The sequence below is a fragment of the Phycomyces blakesleeanus genome (genome assembly GCF_001638985.1).
Source record: "Phycomyces blakesleeanus NRRL 1555(-) unplaced genomic scaffold PHYBLscaffold_16, whole genome shotgun sequence".
In the NCBI taxonomy this organism is placed as follows: Eukaryota; Fungi; Mucoromycota; class Mucoromycetes; order Mucorales; family Phycomycetaceae; genus Phycomyces; species Phycomyces blakesleeanus.
Window position 1 is genome coordinate 490,876 of NW_017265149.1, and position 24,118 is coordinate 514,993.

A 24,118-nucleotide genomic window follows, 5' to 3' on the forward strand; every position below is an offset into this window, starting at 1 on the left:
TATGATGATGACGACAAAGACGCTGACGACAATGATGATGATGCTGATGCTGATGCTGACGACGATGATGCTGATGATTATAATGATCAAGACTATAGAAATAATAATACTAATGATTTTATCCTATTTTACTCTAGTATATACATACATACACATCATATCTTAATATAATTCTTTATTTATTCCTTTATTCATTCATTTAAATAAATTCTTATTGTTATTGTTGCTGTTATTTGTGATGGGTTTTGGTTGGGGAGATTGTAGCCAAGAAGAAGAAAGCACTTGGCTGACCGAATAACGGTTATCAATATTGACACACAGTGTATGTTCAAATAAGTCCTTTAGTGGTGGTGAGATGTTTTCTGGCATTTCAAATTGTCCCAAAAGAATCTTTTGTTGAAGTCTAGGCTCATAATCATCATTAAACGGAAGACGTCTGGTGATCATCACATAGAGAACCACTCCCAAGGACCAGACGTCTGTTTTAGGGCATGTCAAGGGAGTGCGTGACAGGATTTGTTCAGGGGAGACATATGGTAAAGAGCCACCGGCTGACTCATTTTCTGGCTGACTGTAATTATTATACTTATTATTATTATTATTATTATTTCTGTGATTAGCTGTATTAGAATGATCGAGAAGTCTGGGGGTCTGGTACACAGACAACCCAAAGTCGCACAGCTTGATTGATCCGTCATCGGTCAACAAAATGTTTTCTGGCTTGATGTCTTTGTGGCACACCTTGATCTCCTGGTGTAGATACTGCACAGCTTCACACAATTGCCTAAACCATACGCGTACCTTGTTTTCTTGTTCGGGTAACGACATGGGTGGCTGATTGATCAAATGGCTCAATAGGTTTCCTTGGCTGCAGTAGTCACACACGATATAGGTAGCATAATCTGTCTCGAGAATCTTTTCGATTGACACCAGATTAGGGTGGTCGATGGATTGCCAGATCGCCAATTCGCGTTCAAGCCCGTCGAATTGGCCGGCCGTGTTGGTGTGATCTGGTTCCGGTCTTTGGATGACCTTGATTGCCACCCGACGGCCATCCGAGATGCAGAATCCTTGGCGGACGGTTGAAAAGGCACCGTATCCGATGATCTTGTTCAACACATAATCGTCGATTTCATCGCCTTCTTCTTCTTGTCTTAGGGCTTCGGTTGGACTAGGCAATAGTAGGCCGGCTAAGAAAGAGGCTGCGGGTGACTTGATATGGTTCCAGGATTTATTGGACAGTGCAGAGTTTGGTGAAACGACAGATGGGCGGCGTGTGAGATGGGATTTTGAGCGAAGAGGAGGATTTGGATTTGGATTTGGATTTGTACTTTGATTTGGATCATTATGATTATAAGGAGTGTGATGATGATTGTGGTGATGATTGTGATGACTGTGGGGAATGGATATGGGGGCGTTTTCAAGGGGTGATATTGGCAGGCTTGGGTCTGGGGAGAGGGAGGAAAATGTGGAGGAGGTTGGAGAAGGGGAGAGAGGGGGTAAAGAGTGGGGCTGAATAAGGGATGGGCGTCTGGAAGGAACATGAATAGAATTTTGATAATTGAATTCCTGATGATTTTGATTCTGTTTCCTTGTAAAGGGTATATCGAGTGAACTAGTATCGATGTGCAGCTTTTTCTTGGTTAACGGGTCAAAAGCCTTCCCAGCCAAGCTGGAGGAGGAGGAGGAGGAAGAAGAAGAGGAGGATGAATAGTTGGAATTAAGACTGGATTTCTGATCTTTGGATTTGCTTGAGATGCTGTACATTCGATTGAAAAATAAAATAAAATAAAATAAAAATAAAAATAAATGAAGGGGGAGGACTGGCTTTTTTTTTTGTATGTATATTATATATATAAAATAATAATATGATATATAAATATCTATATCTTTTTGTATCAACTGTATAAATAAAAGTAAAGACAAGAAAATTTAAAATTTAAAATTTAAAATAATAATAAATAATAAAAAAGGGGGATTCAGATGTGATTATTGACAATTGACAATAGATAAACTGAGATTAAGATTTTTTTATATAGATTTCAAAAGGAAGAAAAGAGTGAAAGAAAAAGAGTGAAAGAAAAGAAAGAAAGAAGAAAATGTTGAAATGAAATAAAAATAAAGAGAAAATAAAGGAGTGATAAGGCAGACAAAGCAAGATAAGAAGTAGTGTTTGTCCAATCAAAGACCATGATCATCTTATCAAAATCATTTCCTCAAGGACCTTAGCTCTGTATTCTTATCCAGCCAATCACAGCAACATCACACATATATTAAAATAAATAAAAATAAATAAATAAATGAATAATAAAGCGTATTACATATATATATATATAAAAGAGCACATATCACTCTGTGTCTTGCTAATATAATAGATATTAAACCAAGGGGGGAAGGAGAAAAAGAAGAGGGGGTTTATTTATTATTCATATTATTCATATTTCTATTTCTTTGTAATTCAAATTACACCATAATTCTGTAATTCTGTAATTCTATGATTTTATAATTGTGAAAATCTACAAATAAAGCATCATGCTTAATTGAATAAACGATATTAACCAATCAATCTCCACGTGACTGGTATGTGTACACCACCAACACCACCACCAAAGTGATTAAACCCAAAAGAAGTAATAAGCCAAAAAAGATCATGTCAATGCTGCATTGAAAAAAATAATAAAAGTAAATACAATTGAATATAGTATAGCATAATGTATATATTGACAGTTTTGTAGATAGTATGATGATGATGATATTGGTAGTAATAGTAATAGCAATAGCAATAGCAATAATATATTATATATAAATATAAATAAATATATAAAAACAGAGAAAATATTATAATTCCATTTGGTGATCAACGTTTAAATACTACAACAAACAACAACAAGCCAAAAATATTATGTAAAGTATATTAACAGCATTCTTGGATACCAAAGCACAATAAGAGTGCAGCTAAGCTATATAGGTGTACACAAAATAGATGATTCATGTGCAAGTTGCAAGCAGTAGATGAACATGATATAGTAATATAAAGAAAATGTTACATATAAAAGATAGTATGTTAGTACATATACACACAAAATATATAGCTATATTAGATTATATATCTTTTCTTTCTCTATCTTTCTTTATCTTTTTCTTTTCACACGCATGTAAATATATATATGAGAAAGTCTTATTTACCAGCCTAGGCAACATGCGTCATTGCCTTTCTTTGGGCGAGAATGAACCAAGACAGATTGAGGTGGAGGTGTAGGTTGATAGTAGTAGACTAATGCATTTTTATGTATGTATATATATATATATATATATTTATAGAATAGTAGTCATGGTAACTATAAAAAGTCGATTCTAGTTTTTGTTTGTTTTTTGTTGTTTTTTACCATCAGGTTGTTGAGATGGGTGGATGGCATATTGGCTCAGATGATGAGCACGGTAGGCGGGAGGTGGTGGAGATTGATCTGTCATTTCAAAGTAAGGATCGGTGTGGTAGACTGGAGGAGGTACAGGAGCGGACGCATGGAAAGCTCTCTTGTCAACACTCATCGTTCTAAAGAGTCCATTCAATAGCCTTTTTTTTTTCCTTTTTCCTTTTTTTTCTTTTTTTTTTATTTAAATATTTTTTTTTAAAAAAAAATACTATATATTGAATTGAATTTAATTGAACTGAATAATATATTTTATATTATTTTTAATTATATAATGGGGCAGCTGGAATATATTAGGCTAGTAAAGGCGAGGAAGCTTTTTATTTTATTTAATTTTTTAATTTTTTGGGGGGTATTGAAGTGGAAAATAGAGTGGAAGTAAGACTTTAAAGTGAAGGTGGGAGAAGTTGGGGGAGAGAGAGCAAGGAAATAGTAAAAAAAAAAAAAAGATAAAAGATTGGCCAGGCAATATTCTTACTGTCAAATAGGGAAAACCCGAGATATTCATTATATATAAATATATATATTTAAAATAAAAATAAAATAAAATTATAGGCGATCATCGGACTAGGCACTTCCCTCATATCTCATATCACATCCCTTTTCCCTCTCTCATTATACTCCTCCTCTTTATCACCCCTACACTCCCCACCCTCTATATATATATAAAAATAAAAATAAAAACTCCGGATATCGGAGTATGAATTAGTATCGCACCGGAGAGCATCCCGGCCAATTGAGGTTGCTACGATACACCGGACCACTTTACTTTGGTTGTCTTGAGCCGCCCCTGTAACCATCCTCCTCTTCCCTTACCAATTAGTTCATTATGGCTGGTCAATCGTCTCGGTAAGCATCCATCGATCCTTGGCTCTAGGAAAAAGATCATAAAGATGCTCTATATTATTGACATTTGTCGATTTTATATCCATCGAATCCAATTTGGATTTTTGACTTCTTTAAATCCACACAAATATATATACACACAAAAATACTCTAAATATGAGCATATATAATATATGACATTTTTTTAATTTTTTATTTTTGCTAACATATATATTATTTTCTACTATCTTTATATCAATATATATATATATATATATATACACTCACCTGTATAACTCGCACTACAACAATCATATACAACCTTTACCTACACTCAAATACATATTCATTGCGGATTCCTCCTTATTTCCAAAATTAACAATAATAACAATAACAACAATGATTATCATTTTTAAATAATGACTATAACAATCATTTTAAAAAAAATCAACGCAACAGTCTGTACAGCAAGGGTCGCGTCCTCGGTTACGAACGTGCAAAGCGCGCACAGAACCCCAACACCTCTTTGATCCAGGTCGAGGGTGTCCAGACCACCAAGGACGCTCAGTTCTACCTCGGAAAGCGTATTGCCTACGTTTACCGTGCCCAGCGTGAGGTTAACGGTTCCAAGGTCCGTGTCATCTGGGGTCGCATTGCCCGTACCCACGGTTCCAACGGTGTTGTCAAGGCCCGCTTCCGCAAGAACTTGCCCCCCAAGGTCTTTGGCGCCAGCGTCCGCATCGTAAGTTTTATTTTTTTTATGTTGGTTTATGGTGCTGCGACATGGTTTGTCGTGATTGCGATTTCTCTTAATGATCAATTATTCTTACACTACTTTTTTTTTCGTAGATGCTTTACCCCTCCAACATCTAAATCGCATATCGAAAGAAACTCAACAAGAAAATTTTGTCCTAATTTTTCTTTTGGCCGTTTCATATTTTTTTTGATAAGGCTGTAAAATAAAGCAAAAACAAGATACTTTTTTTGTTAGAGGTTAAAAAGAAGAACAGAAAAAAAAGGATCCTTCAAATCCTTTAAAAGTTGTGTGAGTGAGTTTCTGTGGAGCTATAACTGTTTGAAGGTTTATGTTATTAGGGTGTCAATATTAGTGCTGGTAGATGTGAATTTGTAAGGGTATTATATATGCACCATTTGATATATGTTTACTATTAAGCGTTTCTTTAAAAAAAAATTCGTACCCAAAAAAGGAATGTAATTAATATTAACCATAAAGGGTATTTAGTGTATATCAAAGAGAGGGTCATAGAAGGGGGTAGGATTGATATAATAGAAATATATGTGAATAAATATGTAATTATTTAAGGTAGGGAGAGAGAGGTTGATGTGCACGCCCAAGAATATATAAATAAATAAAAAAGATACAACAGGTTGATTTTCCATTCTTGTCTAGTTGAGGTCATTTCAATTTATTCTATACCAAAGCTAATAAAGTATTGATAGATCCTTGACCTTTTTTTTTCTTTTCTTATTTGATTATATGATTTTCTATACCTCCTATGCTATGTATGTATCCAATAACTTAACGAGAGTCAACCAAGTTTATTAGTTATATAGATATTATATACACATATATGTTTTTTTTTAAAAATACTCTTTTTTTGGACTTTCTTTAATAAGTAACCCTCTCACAGATTTTCTCTATTTTTTCAAGATTTTGCATTAATAATTGATCTTGTCTATGATACAATGGCTTCTTTCCACTGTATCATCTGCGGTATCTTTTGTGCAAAAGCTTTCAGTTCCTCACAAGTAGGCGGACAAGTAACACAAAAATGTACTTTCTTTACATAAGTTCCTTCTTTTGTTAGATAGATAGCTTCAAAGAAGATCTTTTTGTCTATAATGTATAAAATCAACTTCTTTAGTCATTATTATATTATATCGAAATCATCTTTCAAAGCACTTTACCAAAGAGCCGTAGATAATGTTGTGGAATCGGATAGTCTACAATATCTAGAGCTTCGGTGTACTTGATTAAATCGATTATCTTTTTGATCGACTTTTCTTCATCGTCCTTCTCCTTCTTTGCCGTGCTGTTGGACATAATACCCCCCAGAGAACTCAATTAGGACTGGTGCTACTGTTTTATCCTTAACAGCAAGTGCTACGCCATCCCATTTTGTATTGCCGGCTGTCCATACTTCTTTTTCGAACCTACCGAGCAGAATCACTTTTTTTTTTTGAATACTTAATAAGAATTTCAAATATATACAAATATATATATATTACGCACCATGCAAGATTAATAATATCATTATTGGCAAAAAAGAGGTTATTGATTATTGTAACCGTGGTAAATGTGGCTGCCGTTCGTTCCAGGGTCTGATGTACCAATGGATTACAAGGACTCATCATCAAGTTCAAACTAAACAAAAAACAAAAAAAGTAAATTGCCTGACAATTTATCTGTATTGTATTCTATCTATATAACAACATGTTATACGTACAAGTGGGTTATGGTCGTCTCTGCAAAATTCAGGTCAGAGTGCACAATAAAATTAAAAATCTCATCACCAAGCGTCGACTTTCTGATAATCTTTCGGATCACCACTGGACTTGGAGGTGCATTATTTATCAAGTCCAATAGCTTCTGGCAAGGTGGTGTCAGCGAGTGCTCTGGTAAGCCAGTGTTGGATTCAAGAGATTGAAAACGTTGTTCGCCGAGGTAGCTTTTAACAAGCTTGTTAATACCCTTGTCATCAATAGAGATAACTAGATCATCAGGTAATCTAATTTGATATATATAAAGAGCGATTATAAAATAATTGATAGTGATCAACATAATAAGAGTGATAATAGTGATACTTACTCATCACAGATACCATTTACAGCATGGATAATATTAGCCAGAAATTTCTTATTACCAATATCGTTCGTGTTTTTGGGCGATGATTCTTTTCTTGGGTGGAATTGTGGTTGATGAAATTGATACGCGTATTGGTGGCTGTGATGAGAATGATGCAGAAGAAGCTGAGCTGACACATATCTAACAATCAGCTTTTAGTGTTAGTTAACTAGAGTGTTATTTATAAGTCTAACAATCACCTTTTTTGACACGGAAGTTATTTTCTCGGATGTATCCGCATTCAATTTCTCGACTACCTGTAACCTTTGATTCCTAATGCTTTCTGTGAATTCGCTTTCTCTCCTCTCTTGCCAATATTTGGTATAAAGTCAATTGAATCTTGTTTCCGGTCGTCCACGCTTCTGTTCAAAGTAGCCAATATTGTTTGTATGACTTTTGTCGAAGATACTTGCATTAATACGTTAAGTGCGTGTATAGCATCACTGTTGCATGGATATTTAGTAATAAGATGGTAGCATTTTCAAGTTGTCCGAATGGTCTAAGGAATCTGACTTAAAAAATAAGATGGTTCATGATACTGAGATATGAAACATTTGTCAAATCTTTATCTACGTTGGCAAGGTCTACAAAAGATATATAATCAAATACTGGATCGAGAAGGTGTGCAGTCTTGACCCAGTCTTCGTAAATATGACTGTTTTTAACTTTTTCAAACATATCTTTGTTTAGAGGTAAGGAAAATACGTAAGAATTGGGATTTGGTTGAATAAGAAAAAAAAAGTGAAACCTTACAGCAAGTCTGGCAGGACAGCCTGGAAAGTCTGGACAGCTTAGAAGTAAGCAACGTCACTCATAATTAGTGTTTTATGATTACATACATCTTTGATTTTTTTTTGGGTTGGTCAAACTTTGATATTTGTTAAATGTTTCAAAAAATAATAATCAAATATATAAAGCTGGTATGGGTGAAGATAATTTTATTTTGTAAGTCATACCTTGACTGTTAGCACATCAAAAAATAATCTTCCAGGTCATTATTTTTTGAATTTTTTTTTATGAAAAGAGTTAATTTTTCGCCAAGAGAATTTTCTTGTGTTTTTACATTTGGCAAGAAGAGTGATGTTGTATACTTTCATGCTGTCCTGCCAGGCTGCTTGTAAGGTTTCCCTTTTCTGCCCCTCCTAAACCTGAGTGTAGAATATTATATTAGCTTGGCATATACTGGAATGGAATGTAAGGGTGGTAAATGGTTTTTCTTCTTCTTCTTCTTTTATGATATACCTTATTCAAAATCAATTAGATACGTTTGATATGTAATCTGTAATGGTGCCTGTCATTGCTTATACGACTTGGCGCGTTCACTAGAATCGCATTCCTTGACGAATCTTCTTTCCTCGCCTGATGTGGTAACAACGAGAGTTTTTTTTTTTAATTGTATTGCAAAAACTTGCAATGAAGAAAACAGACATCGCTCAACCCTAAGAGCACCTGTACCAGCTACATTATAATGTTTTCAGAAATGTTGCTGCTGGAGATACTTTAAAAGGGTGTTTTTTTTTGCACATTTGCATTGTCTTCCTCATTTACCCTTTTCTATCCCCGATCTCATGTTTTTTGTACGCCATAAGAGAAGCAGAATCATATAACTATTCATTTATTTTTATGTATTTGTGTAATCGTTTTTGTATAAAGGTTTATGTAAAGCCATCTAGCTATACAAGAATACTCAGAAATTCAGCATAAAGTGATAGTTATATTGCACTAAAAAATTACAGATTTTAGCTGAGAAGCACATGTATTTCGATTTATGAAAGAAATAAGCTACTGGGAATAAGTAAAGATAAAAATAAGAGTAGAATGATTCAATTAAACAGCAAACAGAAAATGTAGATTCTTTTCAATATGCAATTAATAAATTGGGCAATATATACTTCTGTAGATATATAATTGTATATTATATAAAAAAATAAGAATTTTACTTTGTTGTTGTTTCTTTGGGATGAAAGCTGAATAAGTGGTTTGTGTAAGTCTTGTACAATATACCAATTTGGGTTGGGCTTATACAAACCTGACTATTGTGAGAGCTTGTAAAAAGGCTTAGGAAAACACATTTTCTATACCAAAAGCAAATAGCTTGAGCAATTATTCAGAAACAGTTATATTTCTCAGCCATATGTATTCACCAAGCCATTTCAAAAAAAGTATATATAATGTAAGAAAAAGATCCAAAATATCATTCAATTCATATTAATCAAAAACATCAATTCATTCTTAAACTTTACATCATGCGCTCTCCTATGGTTCAAATCTTCTCTACTCTCTGTTTTCTTGGACTCTTGGTAAACTTGACACAGGCAGCTCCGTATGCCCCTGGTGATTGGCGTTTGAAGTTTCACATGGATCGTCCAGTAGAAAAACCAACCGCAAAATGCATGTGGTATACCGCTAAAAATTTGTGTGCCTAAGACCATCTTGCCTTGTTTTATATAAATTTACTCATTTTGAATAGTATATAAATATATATTAATCAATGTAATATCGAAAATAAATAAAGTTAATACTTCTTTTTGTGACTTTGTAATATACATACTGAAACATAGAACAGAATAGATTCTTTGAACTTTAATAAAATAATAAGGATTTCCACTTTTTATATTTTATTCTCATACATGTATACAATATTAAATCTGTGTTGTATTTATTATAAGTGGTTTCATTGAGCTTAATATCTCTGTTTTGGCTACTAAAGACAAAATATAAAGTATTGAGCTACCTCAATTCGTAGGCATGCCTATATAACTAACATTTTTTTTTTGTTAAACGTAAGACGTATCGAATTTCTTTATAGGCTACAGAAGGTAGATATCTAAAAAATAGGGTTTAAGTTTTAGTGCAGCAATACTTTACCCTATTCAAAGAATTAAAAGTAGTGTTTGATAAAATAATGCTAATTTTATATCTTATTCAATATATATATCCTTGGGAAATACTCGGTGGATTGAATGAATACAATCTCTGTAATGCTTACATTAATAAGTATACAAATACTAGTTATATTTTTATTTTAAAGGGTTTATTATAGCATTATATAACAAATACAACAATTATAATAGGTAACGACAGTGAATTTTTCTCTTTACCATTTCCTATTGATAATATTCTTTGACTGATTTGCGAAGATTATCTTGTATGAGCGTAAAGCTTAGCACTTGAAAATTATTTTGAAAAGTAGTACTTACCAATAGACACTATATATCTTTAGCCATAAGTTTGCAGCTCTAATATATCATTCACATCTCATAGTATATGTTGAAGTAGATAACCAATTATTTCAGACAATTTAATTTTATTACTTTTATATAGACAAGCCTGATAAAGCTCAAAATAAATTATTATATGCAGAAATGGTTAATTTGATTGATACTTTCAATTTGAAAAAAAGAAAACAGCTTTAGATCAATGAGAGAATAGACATCTCTTATGTGTGTGCGTGTGTATTTAAAACAATATATGAATGCTGGTTATAAGTAAAGATCCAAGAAATTAGTTAAAATATAGCAAAGATGTATTTAATGAATACAGAGTACAAAATTAATTTCTATTATTATAAAATTAATATATAAAATAGATTTCTATTGACGTTAACTATGTAATTTAATTGGAAGTAAAGTAGTTTAGCTTGGATATCAAAGAACTTGATAATTTATTCACAAAAATAAAATCAATAATTTGAAAATTTGATCTACTCTAAATATAAATATATTAGCTGGGATGGTCCAAATCCCAGTGTATGCTGTCGCAGGTCAGCACCATATTTTACTGGCTATTACATTTCTTCTTCGTGCCTTGTCCAGATCCAGAGGAGAGGGGGTCCAACGCCAGTCCATTCCATTGATTCTTTTTTGATTTTTGATTTTCTTGTTTTTTGATTTGATTTTTTGATCTTTTTTTTTGATTTTTTTTTTATATTTTTTATGATTTGCTTTTCTTCATTTGATTTGATGAAATATTCTATTCTATTCAATTGTATAGTATAATCTGTTTTGATATTTTTTTAATAGACATGATGTGTCTTGATATGTCTTGTCTTCAATTGATTTGGGTTGATTTGTATTGACTTGATATGATTTGTATAATGTTCATGGTCATATATACTGAGAGTGACTTTGTTAAAGGACGTCTTTAGATTTGATTTGAGAGAGAGTTTGAGAAAAGTAATCTTCAGATTTGGTGAAGAGAGACTTTGGAAAAAAACCACTTTCTGATATGAACCCAGAGAGGCTTTATTAGAAAACGCCTTATTTTTTTAGCCGAGATAGATTTTGTAAAATGACATCTTCCGCTTTGATTAGAAAGATCTTGTAAAAGGACACCTGAAGATATGTGACAGGAGAGCCTTTGTAAAGAGTGTCATATAACTTGAGTGGAGAGTTACTTGGTAAAAGAACACCTTCCGATTTAAGCTGAGAAAGGTTTTATGAAAGAGAACCTTCCGATTTGAGTTGAGAGAGAGAGTTTGTAAAAAAACGCCTTTAGATTTGAGCGGAGGGATGCTTGGTAAAGGGACACCTTCCGATTTGGATTGAAAGAATTTGTTAAAGACCAACTTCAGATTTGAGCTAAGAGAGAGTTTGTGAAAGGACACCTTCAGTCTTGAATGAAGAGAGACTTTGGAAAAAGCGCCTTCAGACTTTAGTAAAGAGAGAGTTTGTGAAAGAACACCTCCAGATTTGAGTGAAGAGAGACTTTGGAAAGAGCGCCTTTTGACTTGAGTGGAGAGATATTTTGGAAAGAACATATTCCGATTTAAGTCGAGAGAGACTTTTTAAAAGGACACCTTCAGTCTTGACCCAAGAGAAACTTTGTAAAGGACACATTGTGATTTGAGACAACAAAGATTTTGGAAAGCAGTACCCTCCAGTTTGAGTGGATACAGAGACGCTTCGTTAACGAATGCATTGTTTTTGTTTTTGTTTTTGACATTGTTTTTGCTTTGTGTTTTTGATATTTTTTTTTTCTTTTTTTTTCTTTTTTTTTTCTTTTTTTTTCTTTTTTTTCTTTTACAAAATATTGGAATGGATATTGGACTGGACAATGGACCCCCCCTTCCTGGACTTGAACAAGGCACTGGACCCTATACTATACAACTGCGAAATATATATATTATTAGTTCTAAGATATTTGATACTCTAATTAACAGCGTAATATTTTTGTGACGCCCAACTGAAATGGGTTCAGTTTTGCTTTGTGTTGTTTTTCAGAGAAAACACCAAGAGCAGGATTCCTTTGAATAGCTATATTGTTGCTATTGTGTTTCCGTAGTTCCTTCCGAAATATTTTCTTGCTTGCTGATGGAGGCCTGTAATAGATATACTGGTGCCACAGAATTGTCTGCAAAATCCATTCGGGGATCGCCAAAACCTTTTTTTTTATGTATGAAACTACGGCCTTTGACCAATGTATAAAATTCATATTTGAAGAAATTGTTGACCCAGTGGAGATTCTTGAAGTGCTTTTGGCCGACCCATGAAATGGTAAGCTCCTGGGTTGTATAATTTGATGGTGCATTTTTGATAGCTTGATACAATTGACTTGATCACTTGAATACTTGAGGCGGGATATAGTGCTACACACAATTTTCTTGCGGGAAAGATTTACTACTGGATTGAATTTCCATGATTTTTTGTAGGAACGGGGGTATATAATTTTCTTAATGTGAGTCAGAGACCGGCCACCAAGTAGCTTGAACACCGTGCAAAATGCTTGATTTTCTTGGTTGATTGTATTGGTGAGCATCAGTAGACTTTGCATATTTTTGTTACTGTCCTCTCATTCCACCTTTGATAATTTCTTTTTTTGTTCTTTTTTTTTTGTTCTTTTTTTTTGTTCTTTTTTTTTTGTTCTTTTTTTTTTGTTCTTTTTTTTTTGTTCTTTTTTTTGTTCTTTTTTTTTCTAATTTTTTCCTTTACATATATATATATATAAACATCCACTTTTTCTTTTTGCGTTTTAGAACCAGTCTGATATTGGCTTCCTGCTTGACTGATTCTGTCCTCCTCAAACTTTGACTTGATAGTTTGCTAAAATTAGTCTCATGATATGACCTTTGATTGAATCTTGCTTTTCATTGGCAATCACTTGCGCACGTATTTGGACCCTATATGTGGGTTGTTTGTCCCTGCTATACAGACATTGCCGGTATTGCTTGCTTTAGCCTACTCTTCTTGACAGGTCTGAATACGACCCGGTTGACCCAATTAATCAAATCTTGGTTCTATATATCGGCCAAATTTAAGGACAACTCATAATATGCTGGCTTGTGTTCAACCCATGGCTGTATTAAATACTCATAGCTGTCGATGAAATTCTCGATATCCTATCCACTTGGTAGTAGATACTCTACTTGCATAGTATCTACTATATATTATAACCTTAATAGTATTGAAAAAAGCCAAGCGCTTGTTTCCTGAAGCACATCTTGAGTAGTAGTCATATCAAATAAACGTGGTTTCTTAGGTTTGTAATTGGCATGTGCTGTACATTTGAGATGCTTTTCTGCATCATGCGCTTGACTCATTGATTGTATCTCTTGTTGATAATCGGCTTGAAAGTATCATAGCAGATATTATAGACCGGCCAGCTGTATATTTTTAAGGACTGCCTATTGTTGACCGTGAAATCCATTTGAAAGTCAATAAGATTACCCCTAGACTTGAGCTAATATGTCTATCGGCTCTGCGAAATTCACTAGACGGAACCAAAGACACACAAAAACTTGAATAATGTTTTTCTAGAACGCCAAGGGCCACCAAGGTTGACCAAATACGATTTATAGCTGCCAGAAAACCAAACGTCCACGTTTTAGAGCTTAAAATTTTGGTATCCATTTTCAAGATCAAAAACCAGGTTCATGGTAGCCCAAACGAATTACATAGCACAATCCATAAACAGAGATATTGAAGCAATACGGCACTCATGCGCTTGAGAACAAAAGCAAGAAACACAGACAGGGAAATCTATTGACCCAATAGTCAAACGCCTGCGGACAGCAATCAAAAACAAAGAGAGACAAAACCCAGATACATGCAACAGTCAAATGCCTGTGGGCAGCAACCAGACCAATAGATGGATAAAGTCCAGATATATGGCAGTCAAACGCATGAGAACAATAATTAAAAACACGGGAAAAAACCCCAAGTTTCACAGCAGTCAAAGGCCTGCGAGCAGCACCAGTAACACATGCAAACAAAGTCCAGATACATGGATGACGATTGCCTGAAAATAACATCCAGAAACACAGACAGCCAAAGTCTAGACAACGAAACAAAAGGGACCAATAACGTCCAAACAAAATAGGGAAAACCAAGAACCCAAGAACTCGATCATAGCCTTGGGGGGTGGAACTCAAAAAGGTTTCTACCAACCCGAAACTATTTTTTTTAAAAATAAATAAATAATTAAATAAATAAATTAGAGTCAATAAATTTTCAATATGTATAAATAATAAATATAGTAGTAAAAATATAAGTCAAAATTTTACCTTTTTGAGAACCAGAGGGTCGCTACCACCACTTTCGAATATATGCAGACGGTGATTAACAGCAAGTGCAAGGACCCACAACTCAGCCTACACCTGCTCTGCATACATCGGTGTAGACAACTCCACGTCTACCTTCCCTCTACTATCCAAAGACTTTGGACTCGGAACCAAACAAGCAAGCGGACCATGGCGTCAAACTTAAAAAAGAATGATTAGCCAGACCTTTGAATATGCGAGCAATTGGAACCGAACGTAAAGGGGAATCTGACTACCGCCTGCTGACCCTGGCATCTCATGCTTCATCGTCAAAGTCACTCTCTTCTAACTCAGCAAGGAGATCTGCCAACACTGAGTCTTGCAGGGTGACGCCCTCGTCGTCATCTTCGTGTTCCTTATCCGAGTCCTCTTCGTCATCATCATCATCTTCTTCACCTTCTAGGACTTCTTCTGGACTCTCGGGAGCGGTAGTCAGCCACGCCACAACACCAGGAATTGTGGTAGGCTCTGGTGTCTTATTCTCTGGCAACGACATGCCAGATTGGCCGGGAAGGCCAGCACCAGAATCAGATCCGGGGAGAAGAGGGGAAGATGGTAGTCTTGGACCCTCCTCTGGATTCCCCACGAGATCTTCTGCAACTTGCTGTGGGACACAAGTCGCGCCTTTGTTGGTAATGTTTACCTGTTCAAGTGGGAATGGGCAAGCCACACCAGAAGCAGGAAACATGGTTGCAGCACCAGAAACCGGAAACATGGTAGCCGCACCAGAGACAGAAAGTCTGGTGGCAGCACCAGAAGCGGGAAACATGGTGGTAGCACCAGAAACAGAGAACATGGTAGCCGCCATGATGGGAGAGGCTTTTGAGACTAAGCTCTCATCCCAGTACATGAGGCAATCGTCTTGGTAGTGATCAAGGTTGCCCTTGATCGCTGGAACTACCTCGACGGCGAGGTCCATCAGACTGTCGCCATACAAGTCTTCTGGAACCATCGCTAGTTCGTTGTTCACGTTGTACCAGCAGGCTGTGGAGACGTCTGCAACAACGACACCGGCATACTCGACATCAAGCATTTCGGAAGACTCTGGCTCAGAGATTATACTCATTGCACAGTCGAGATCTTCCTCATCTGCATCCGTCAGCATCTGCTCCAAAGGAGTGTCAACAGTGGACAGGAAGTCCATGCGTTCTTGTTGCCCGAAGGCAAAGAGACCTCCGACCAACGCAGGACACTGAGGCACCTCCTCAGACCAGACAGTGTTTCCACCGTACCAGCAGTCTTCCATGGCCGAAGCCACCTCTGCTCCAACAGCACCCACTTGTTGGGCAGTACACACGGAGAGATCCCGGCCAGCCCAAAGGTCTTCACTGGTATCCTCAATTGACATAGAGCCAAAGAGAGATACCAGATCGGAAATTTCCGAAAGGATCATCTCCTGGCCAGAGGAAGGAAGCTCACCAACCAAAGGGAAACTTGGTCTCTGTTCAGTGAATGTGCCTTGTTCAGGGAGACAAGGCGAAGCAAGGAAACACCCAGTTGCAGAAACACTGGCAGAGACTTTATCATAGCAGATGCTATGGGTTTCGCTCTGGATACCGTTTTTCAACGGTTCTGGAGTAGATCCAATGGGCTCAGAAGGGTTCGTCTTTGGAACTATCTCCTCGAACATCTGCTCCTCCAGTTCCTCCCCATAGTATGGGAGTCTGGTTCGGACCAAGCGTTTTAGTCCCTGGTTCTCATGACGCACTGGAATGTACGCCACTTGTTCCATGTGGGAACGCTTGTCATCTTCACGAACTGTTGGGTTCATCCGATGGCAGGCGCTGTTCTGTTGCTTTACGGAAGTAGAACTAGAAAGACCTTCAACATCACTGGCACCATTAATCTCCGAAGAGACAGCAAGACAAGATATAGGCCCCAAGGCATCTCCAAGGGAGCCACTACGGCAGGAACCAGAAGAAAATACCTCCAACGAAGTACGGAAAGACTGCAAGCAACCTTCATCGTCTGACATATGGTCAATGTTAGTATCTATGTTGATATTACAGTACTCAATAGCTGTCTTACCTTTGTGGATTACTTTCATTCCGTATGAGAATAAGCCCATGTTAAAAACAGAGGGGACTAAGAGAGAGGATATAGCTGCGAAAAGCAGTGCGCAAAAGTAGGCTGAGGCAAGACATAAAGTCTGCAAGGCAAGTTGGATGGGATAGGAAATCATGAGAAATCGCGGGAAGAGAGGTATACGGAAAAAAATGAAAAAATTGAAAGGTTGATGCTTCTTTTATAGACAATTTGTCTATCTCATTCCTTGTTGATGGTACTGCTGTTTCTTTGTGACAGCTACTACATTACTCATTCAATCATAGAGCAAAGAATGTAGCTAGGAGTTTTTCTTTGTATTTCTTTCAATTTTCACTTCTTTCCGTAATGATATATATGTAGTAAAGAGTAGTAATTTAATTTTAACAGCTAACATTAATTTAAGACAAAAAAAAATTGAATTAAATATCGTCTAAAAATGTGCGGATGCATTAAAGCAGTGGAATTTTTCTTTTAAAAAGTACTAGAAAATGAAAGAGAATGTTGAAGCAAATAAGTAAAAAAAAATATATAGCCAAATAGTTAACCAATATCTAGAAATAGAGGTTTTTTTCTTTTATTACTTAAAGCTGATCTGTGCTCTGTTTATATAATGTAATCAAATATATGAACTCAAGGAAAACAAGCAGAAAACCAGTGATTTATATAGACAGCCAATTTGCAAAATGTTATAGCGAAAGAAAAATATTTTGTGCCTATCACTTAAAGTTAGTGATAGTATGATTAGATCGACCAATTTTTTAAGAGAGTAGATCCTTCATTTTTGAAGAGACCGTGTATTTCTTAGCAAAAATGTTGTTGGAATGAATTATAAATGATATTAAAACTAAAGAACAGAAAAATTGTCTACATAATTTGTATGACTATTAGTAGGAAAACGTTGGGGGTATTGGAAGATCTTGAAGATGGAGTGATACACGTTTGTATCAACTAGTGTACTCTGATCGGCCTGAGAAATGATAAATGTAAGATGAGCTATGTTCATAAAGATCTTCATTAGTTAAATATTGACCTGCTATCAGTAGTAAGTAAAGAGAAAAAGTACTTGATTCCACTAATATTATTTTTGGGCTTTTGTCTCAAACTCCACGCAAAATTTGCTGGTTATAATATTATACACAAGCAGCTTTGTTATTGTTTTCTTACTGTCTTTAATACAAGATTAGCTTGATCTTATAATATGAACTTTTTTAATATGAAAAAACCAATGTGAGAATACTATATTAGAAATCATATTGCTTGATGATTCTACACAAACTTGACTACTTTGAATGTCTGAAAGTGTATCAGGTGTTTTCTTTAATGTCTATGCTCAGTACTGTTATATTGTTTGAGACAAAGCATTACGTTAAAAGTGACCCTTTATGTCATGGATATATATTAATTCAAAGAAAATCTGCTTTGAAACATTTTCTTCTTAAGTTTAAATAGTTCAAAAAGAAAACATAAAGTAAAAAAAAATTCTAGCCATATGAGACTATAAAGTACTGACCAGTAGTAAAGATGTGATGCCGAGTTTTGAAAATATATTTTAGAATCTAAAAAAAATCAGTTTTTATATATATATTAAGATAGATAAAATCTCTACCTTTTTGCAGTTATTTCTGTGCGTAAAGGTTTGTAGTTTTAAAGCAAGAATATTATATACATATATCAAATATTTATATATAGTAGTACTTTCGTACTTTTTACATATAAAACATATATATATATTTAAATATTTTTTATTAATTAATTATAGTTAAGTGTTTGAATCTTTTTTAACTAAAACTATATATAATCAAAGCTTAATATAATCATAATAGCGGGATATTCAAAATCATATAACTGTTCATTTATTTTTTATTTATTTATGTAATCATTTTAATATAAAGGTTTCTGTAAAGCCATTTTGCTATACAAGAATACTCAGAAATTCAGCATAAAGTGATAGTTATATTGCACTAGAAAATTACAGATTTTAGCTGAGAAGCATATGTATTTCGATTTATGAAAGAAATAAGCTACTGGGAATAAGTAAAGATAAAAATAAGAGTAGAATGATTCAATTAAACAGCAAACAGAAAATGTAGATTCTTTTCAATATGCAATTAATAAATTGGGCAATATATACTTCTGTAGATATATAATTGTATATTATATAAAAAAATAAGAATTTTACTTTGTTGTTGTTTCTTTGGGATGAAAGCTGAATAAGTGGTTTGTGTAAGTCTTGTACAATATACCAATTTGGGTTGGGCTTATACAAACCTGACTATTGTGAGAGCTTGTAAAAAGGCTTAGGAAAACACGTTTTCTATACCAAAAGCAAATAGCTTGAGCAATTATTCAGAAACAGTTATATTTCTCAGCCATATGTATTCACCAAGCCATTTCAAAAAAAGTATATATAATGTAAGAAAAAGATCCAAAATATCATTCAATTCATATTAATCAAAAACATCAATTCATTCTTAAACTTTACATCATGCGCTCTCCTATGGTTCAAATCTTCTCTACTCTCTGTTTTCTTGGACTCTTGGTAAACTTGACACAGGCAGCTCCGTATGCCCCTGGTGATTGGCGTTTGAAGTTTCACATGGATCGTCCAGTAGAAAAACCAACCGCAAAATGCATGTGGTATACCGCTAAAAATTTGTGTGCCTAAGACCATCTTGCCTTGTTTTATATAAATTTACTCATTTTGAATAGTATATAAATATATATTAATCAATGTAATATCGAAAATAAATAAAGTTAATACTTCTTTTTGTGACTTTGTAATATACATACTGAAACATAGAACAGAATAGATTCTTTGAACTTTAATAAAATAATAAGGATTTCTACTTTTTATATTTTATTCTCATACATGTATACAATATGAAATCTGTGTTGTATTTATTATAAGTGGTTTCATTGAGCTTAATATCTCTGTTTTGGCTACTAAAGACAAAATATAAAGTATTGAGCTACCTCAATTCGTAGGCATGCCTATATAACTAACATTTTTTTTGTTAAACGTAAGACATATCGAATTTCTTTATAGGCTACAGAAGGTAGATATCTAAAAAATAGGGTTTAAGTTTTAATGCAGCAATACTTTACCCTATTCAAAGAATTAAAAGTAGTGTTTGATAAAATAATGCTAATTTTATATCTTATTCAATATATATATCCTTGGGAAATACTCGGTGGATTGAATGAATACAATCTCTATAATGCTTACATTAATAAGTATACAAATACTAGTTATATTTTTATTTTAAAGGGTTTATTATAGCATTATATAACAAATACAACAATTATAATAGGTAACGACAGTGAATTTTTCTCTTTACCATTTTCTATTGATAATATTCTTTGGCTGATTTGCGAAGATTATCTTGTATGAGCGTAAAGCTTAGCACTTGAAAATTATTTTGAAAAGTAGTACTTACCAATAGACACTATATATCTTTAGCCATAAGTTTGCAGTTCTAATATATCATTCACATCTCATAGTATATGTTGAAGTAGATAACCAATTATTTCAGACAATTTAATTTTATTACTTTTACATAGACAAGCCTGATAAAGCTCAAAATAAATTATTATATGTAGAAATGGTTAATTTGATTGATACTTTCAATTTGAAAAAAAGAAAACAGCTTTAGATCAATGAGAGAATAGACATCTCTTATGTGTGTGCGTGTGTATTTAAAACAATATATGAATGCTGGTTATAAGTAAAGATCCAAGAAATTAGTTAAAATATAGCAAAGATGTATTTAATAAATACAGAGTACAAAATTAATTTCTATTATTATAAAATCAATATATAAAATAGATTTCTATTGACGTTAACTATGTAATTTAATTGGAAGTAAAGTAGTTTAGCTTGGATATCAAAGAACTTGATAATTTATTCACAAAAATAAAATCAATAATTTGAAAATTTGATCTACTCTAAATATAAATATATTAGCTGGGATGGTCCAAATCCCAGTGTATGCTGTCGCAGGTCAGCACCATATTTTACTAGCTATTACATTTCTTCTTCGTGCCTTGTCCAGATCCAGAGGAGAGGGGGTCCAACGCCAGTCCATTCCATTGATTCTTTTTTGATTTTTGATTTTCTTGTTTTTTGATTTGATTTTTTAATTTTTTTTTTGATTTTTTTTGTTTTTTTGTTTTGCTTTTTTTTATATTTTTTATGATTTGCTTTTCTTCATTTGATTTGATGAAATATTCTATTCTATTCAATTGTATAGTATAATCTGTTTTGATATTTTTTTAATAGACATGATGTGTCTTGATGTGTCTTGTCTTCAATTGATTTGGGTTGATTTGTATTGACTTGATATGATTTGTATAATGTTCATGGTCATAGATACTGAGAGTGACTTTGTTAAAGGCCGTCTTTAGATTTGATTTGAGAGAGAATTTGAGAAAAGTAATCTTCAGATTTGGTGAAGAGAGACTTTGGAAAAAAACCACTTTCTGATATGAACCCAGAGAGGCTTTATTAGAAAACGCCTTGTTTTTTTAGCCGAGATAGATTTTGTAAAATGACATCTTCCGCTTTGATTAGAAAGATCTTGTAAAAGGACACCTGAAGATATGTGACAGGAGAGCCTTTGTAAAGAGTGCCATATAATTTGAGTGGAGAGTTACTTGGTAAAAGAACACCTTCCGATTTAAGCTGAGAAAGGTTTTGTGAAAGAGAACCTTCCGATTTGAGTTGAGAATTGGTAAAGACATCAACAGATTTGAGCCAAAAGAGACTTTGCTAAAGGACACATTCACGTTTGAATGAAGAGAGAGAAAGGGACTTTGTGAAAGAGAACCTTCCGATTTGAGTTGAGAGAGAGAGAGTTTGTAAAAAAACGCCTTTAGATTTGAGCGGAGGGATGCTTGGTAAAGGGACACCTTCCGATTTGGATTGAGAGAATTTGTTAACGACCAACTTCTGATTTGAGCTAAGAGAGAGTTTGTGAACGGACACCTTCAGTCTTGAATGAAGAGAGACTTTGGAAAAAGCGTCTTCAGATTTTAGTAGAGAGAGTTTGTGAACAGACATCTTTAGTCTTAAGTTAAGAGAGACTTTGGAAAGAGCGCCTTTTGACTTGAGTGGAGAGATATTTTGGAAAGAACATATTCCGATTCAAGTCGAGAGAGACTTTTTAAAAGGACACCTTCAGTCTTGAGCCAAGAGAAACTTTGTAAAGGACACATTGTGATTTGAGACAACAAAGATTTTGGAAAGCAGTACCCTCCAGTTTGAGTGGATACAGAGACGCTTCGTTAACGAATGCATTGTTTTTGTTTTTGTTTTTGACATTGTTTTTGCCTTGTGTTTTTGATATTATTTTTCTTCTTCTTTTTTTCTTCTTTTTTTTTACAAAATATTGGAATGGATATTGGACTGGACAATGGACCCCCCCTTCATGGACTTGAACAAGGCACTGGACCCTATACTATACAACTGCGAAATATATATATTATTAGTTCTAAGATATTTGATACTCTAATTAACAGCGTAATATTTTTGTGACGCCCAACTGAAATGGGTTCAGTTTTGTTTTGTGTTGTTTTTCAGAGAAAACACCAAGAGCAGGATTCCTTTGAATAGCTATATTGTTGCTATTGTGTTTCCGTAGTTCCTTCCGAAATATTTTCTTGCTTGCTGATGGAGGCCCGTAATAGATATACTGGTGCCACAGAATTGTCTGCAAAATCCATTCGGGGATCGCCAAAACCTTTTTTTTTATGTATGAAACTACGGCCTTTGACCAACGTATAAAATTCATATTTGAAGAAATTGTTGACCCAGTGGAGATTCTTGAAGTGCTTTTGGCCGACCCATGAAATGGTAAGCTCCTGGGTTGTATAATTTTATGGTGCATTTTTGATAGCTTGATACAATTGACTTGATCACTTGAATACTTGAGGCGGGATATAGTGCTACACACAATTTTCTTGCGGGAAAGATTTACTACTGGATTGAATTTCCATGATTTTTTGTAGGAACGGGGGTATATAATTTTCTTAATGTGAGTCAGAGACCAGCCACCAAGTAGCTTGAACACCGTGCAAAATGCTTGATTTTCTTGGTTGATTGTATTGGTGAGCATCAGTAGACTTTGCATATTTTTGTTGCTGTCCTCTCATTCCACCTTTAATAATTTTTTTTTATTCTTTTTTTTTCTTTTTCGTTCTTTTTTTTTTGTTCTTTTTTTTTTGTTCTTTTTTTTTCTAATTTTTTCCTTTACATATATATATATATATATATATAAACATCCACTTTTTCTTTTTGCGTTTTAGAACCAGTCTGATATTGGCTTCCTGCTTGACTGATTCTGTCCTCATCAAACTTTGACTTGATAGTTTGCTAAAATTAGACTCATGATATGACCTTTGATTGAATCTTGCTTTTCATTGGCAATCACTTGCGCACGTATTTGGACCATATATGTGGGTTGTTTGTCCCTGCTATACAGACATTGCCGGTATTGCTTGCTTTAGCCTACTCTTCTTGACAGCTCTGAATACGACCCGGTTGACCCAATTAATCAAATCTTGGTTCTATATATCGGCCAAATTTGAGGACAACTCATAATATGCTGGTTTGTGTTCAACCCATGGCTGTATTAAATACTCATAGCTGTCGATGAAATTCTCGATATCCTATCCACTTGGTAGTAGATACTCTACTTGCATAGTATCTACTATATATTATAACCTTAATAGTATTGAAAAAAGCCAAGCGCTTGTTTCCTGAAGCACATCTTGAGTAGTAGTCATATCAAATAAACGTGGTTTCTTAGGTTTGTAATTGGCATGTGCTGTACATTTGAGATGCTTTTCTGCATCATGCGCTTGACTCATTGATTGTATCTCTTGTTGATAATCGGCTTGAAAGTATCATAGCAGATATTATAGACCCGCCAGCTGTATATTTTTAAGGACTGCCTATTGTTTACTGTGGAATCCATTTGAAAGTCAATAATATTACCCCTAGACTTGAGTTAATACATCTATCGACTCTGCAGAATCCACTAGACGGAACCAGAGACACGCAAAAACTTGAATAATGTTTTTCTAGAACGCCAAGGGCCACCAAGGTTGACCAAATACGATTTATAGCTGCCACAAAACCAAACGTCCACGTTTTATAACTTAAAATTTTGGTATCCATTTTCAAGATCAAAAACCAGGTTCATGGTAGCCCAAACGAATTACATAGCACAATCCATAAACAGAGATATTGAAGCAATACGACACTCATGCGCTTGAGAACAAAAGCAGGAAACCCAGACAGGGAAATCTATTGACCCAATAGTCAAACGCCTGCGGACAGCAATCAAAAACAAAGAGAGACAAAAGCAGATACATGCGACAGTCAAATTCCTGAGAGCAACAACCAGACCAACA

The 24,118-nt window shown here is 34.4% G+C and overlaps 8 protein-coding genes across 8 annotated transcripts; 1 reads left to right on the top strand and 7 right to left on the bottom strand.

Moving 5' to 3' along the window:
• Positions 1–243: 243 nt before the first annotated feature.
• On the bottom strand, positions 244–1,143 carry PHYBLDRAFT_92150 (hypothetical protein; the record flags this gene model as incomplete). Its single annotated transcript, XM_018443783.1, has 2 exons — positions 244–585; positions 661–1,143. Coding segments are annotated over 2 exons (825 nt in total), but the record flags the coding sequence as incomplete, so codon positions are not given.
• Positions 1,144–2,698: 1,555 nt separating this feature from the next.
• Positions 2,699–3,549, bottom strand: PHYBLDRAFT_182185 (hypothetical protein; the record flags this gene model as incomplete). The annotated part of the gene is made up of 3 exons (XM_018438584.1): positions 2,699–2,960; positions 3,187–3,274; positions 3,387–3,549. The coding sequence occupies 3 exons, from the start codon at positions 3,547–3,549 to the stop codon at positions 2,915–2,917; spliced, it is 297 nt and encodes a 98-aa protein (XP_018289280.1). The 3' UTR covers positions 2,699–2,914.
• Positions 3,550–4,248: 699 nt separating this feature from the next.
• On the top strand, positions 4,249–5,252 carry PHYBLDRAFT_187730 (hypothetical protein). The gene is made up of 3 exons (XM_018439418.1): positions 4,249–4,280; positions 4,716–4,998; positions 5,106–5,252. The coding sequence occupies exons 1-3, from the start codon at positions 4,261–4,263 to the stop codon at positions 5,127–5,129; spliced, it is 327 nt and encodes a 108-aa protein (XP_018289281.1). The 5' UTR covers positions 4,249–4,260; the 3' UTR covers positions 5,130–5,252.
• A 1,031-nt stretch (positions 5,253–6,283) lies between these two features.
• On the bottom strand, positions 6,284–7,800 carry PHYBLDRAFT_170619 (hypothetical protein; the record flags this gene model as incomplete). Its single annotated transcript, XM_018436385.1, has 6 exons — positions 6,284–6,464; positions 6,511–6,642; positions 6,725–7,006; positions 7,087–7,274; positions 7,323–7,429; positions 7,662–7,800. The coding sequence occupies 6 exons, from the start codon at positions 7,798–7,800 to the stop codon at positions 6,284–6,286; spliced, it is 1,029 nt and encodes a 342-aa protein (XP_018289282.1).
• A 4,476-nt stretch (positions 7,801–12,276) lies between these two features.
• PHYBLDRAFT_66459 (hypothetical protein) lies at positions 12,277–12,894 on the bottom strand (the record flags this gene model as incomplete). Its single annotated transcript, XM_018441646.1, has 1 exon — positions 12,277–12,894. The coding sequence occupies one exon, from the start codon at positions 12,892–12,894 to the stop codon at positions 12,277–12,279; it is 618 nt and encodes a 205-aa protein (XP_018289283.1).
• Positions 12,895–13,733: 839 nt separating this feature from the next.
• PHYBLDRAFT_170621 (hypothetical protein) lies at positions 13,734–14,727 on the bottom strand (the record flags this gene model as incomplete). The annotated part of the gene is made up of 4 exons (XM_018436386.1): positions 13,734–13,918; positions 14,015–14,099; positions 14,159–14,513; positions 14,624–14,727. 4 exons carry the CDS (start codon positions 14,725–14,727, stop codon positions 13,734–13,736), a joined length of 729 nt encoding a protein of 242 aa, XP_018289284.1.
• A 188-nt stretch (positions 14,728–14,915) lies between these two features.
• PHYBLDRAFT_147749 (hypothetical protein) lies at positions 14,916–16,841 on the bottom strand (the record flags this gene model as incomplete). The annotated part of the gene is made up of 2 exons (XM_018431940.1): positions 14,916–16,627; positions 16,688–16,841. 2 exons carry the CDS (start codon positions 16,839–16,841, stop codon positions 14,916–14,918), a joined length of 1,866 nt encoding a protein of 621 aa, XP_018289285.1.
• Positions 16,842–22,215: 5,374 nt separating this feature from the next.
• Positions 22,216–22,833, bottom strand: PHYBLDRAFT_170623 (hypothetical protein; the record flags this gene model as incomplete). Its single annotated transcript, XM_018436387.1, has 1 exon — positions 22,216–22,833. One exon carries the CDS (start codon positions 22,831–22,833, stop codon positions 22,216–22,218), a length of 618 nt encoding a protein of 205 aa, XP_018289286.1.
• Between the last annotated feature and the right edge of the window lie 1,285 nt (positions 22,834–24,118).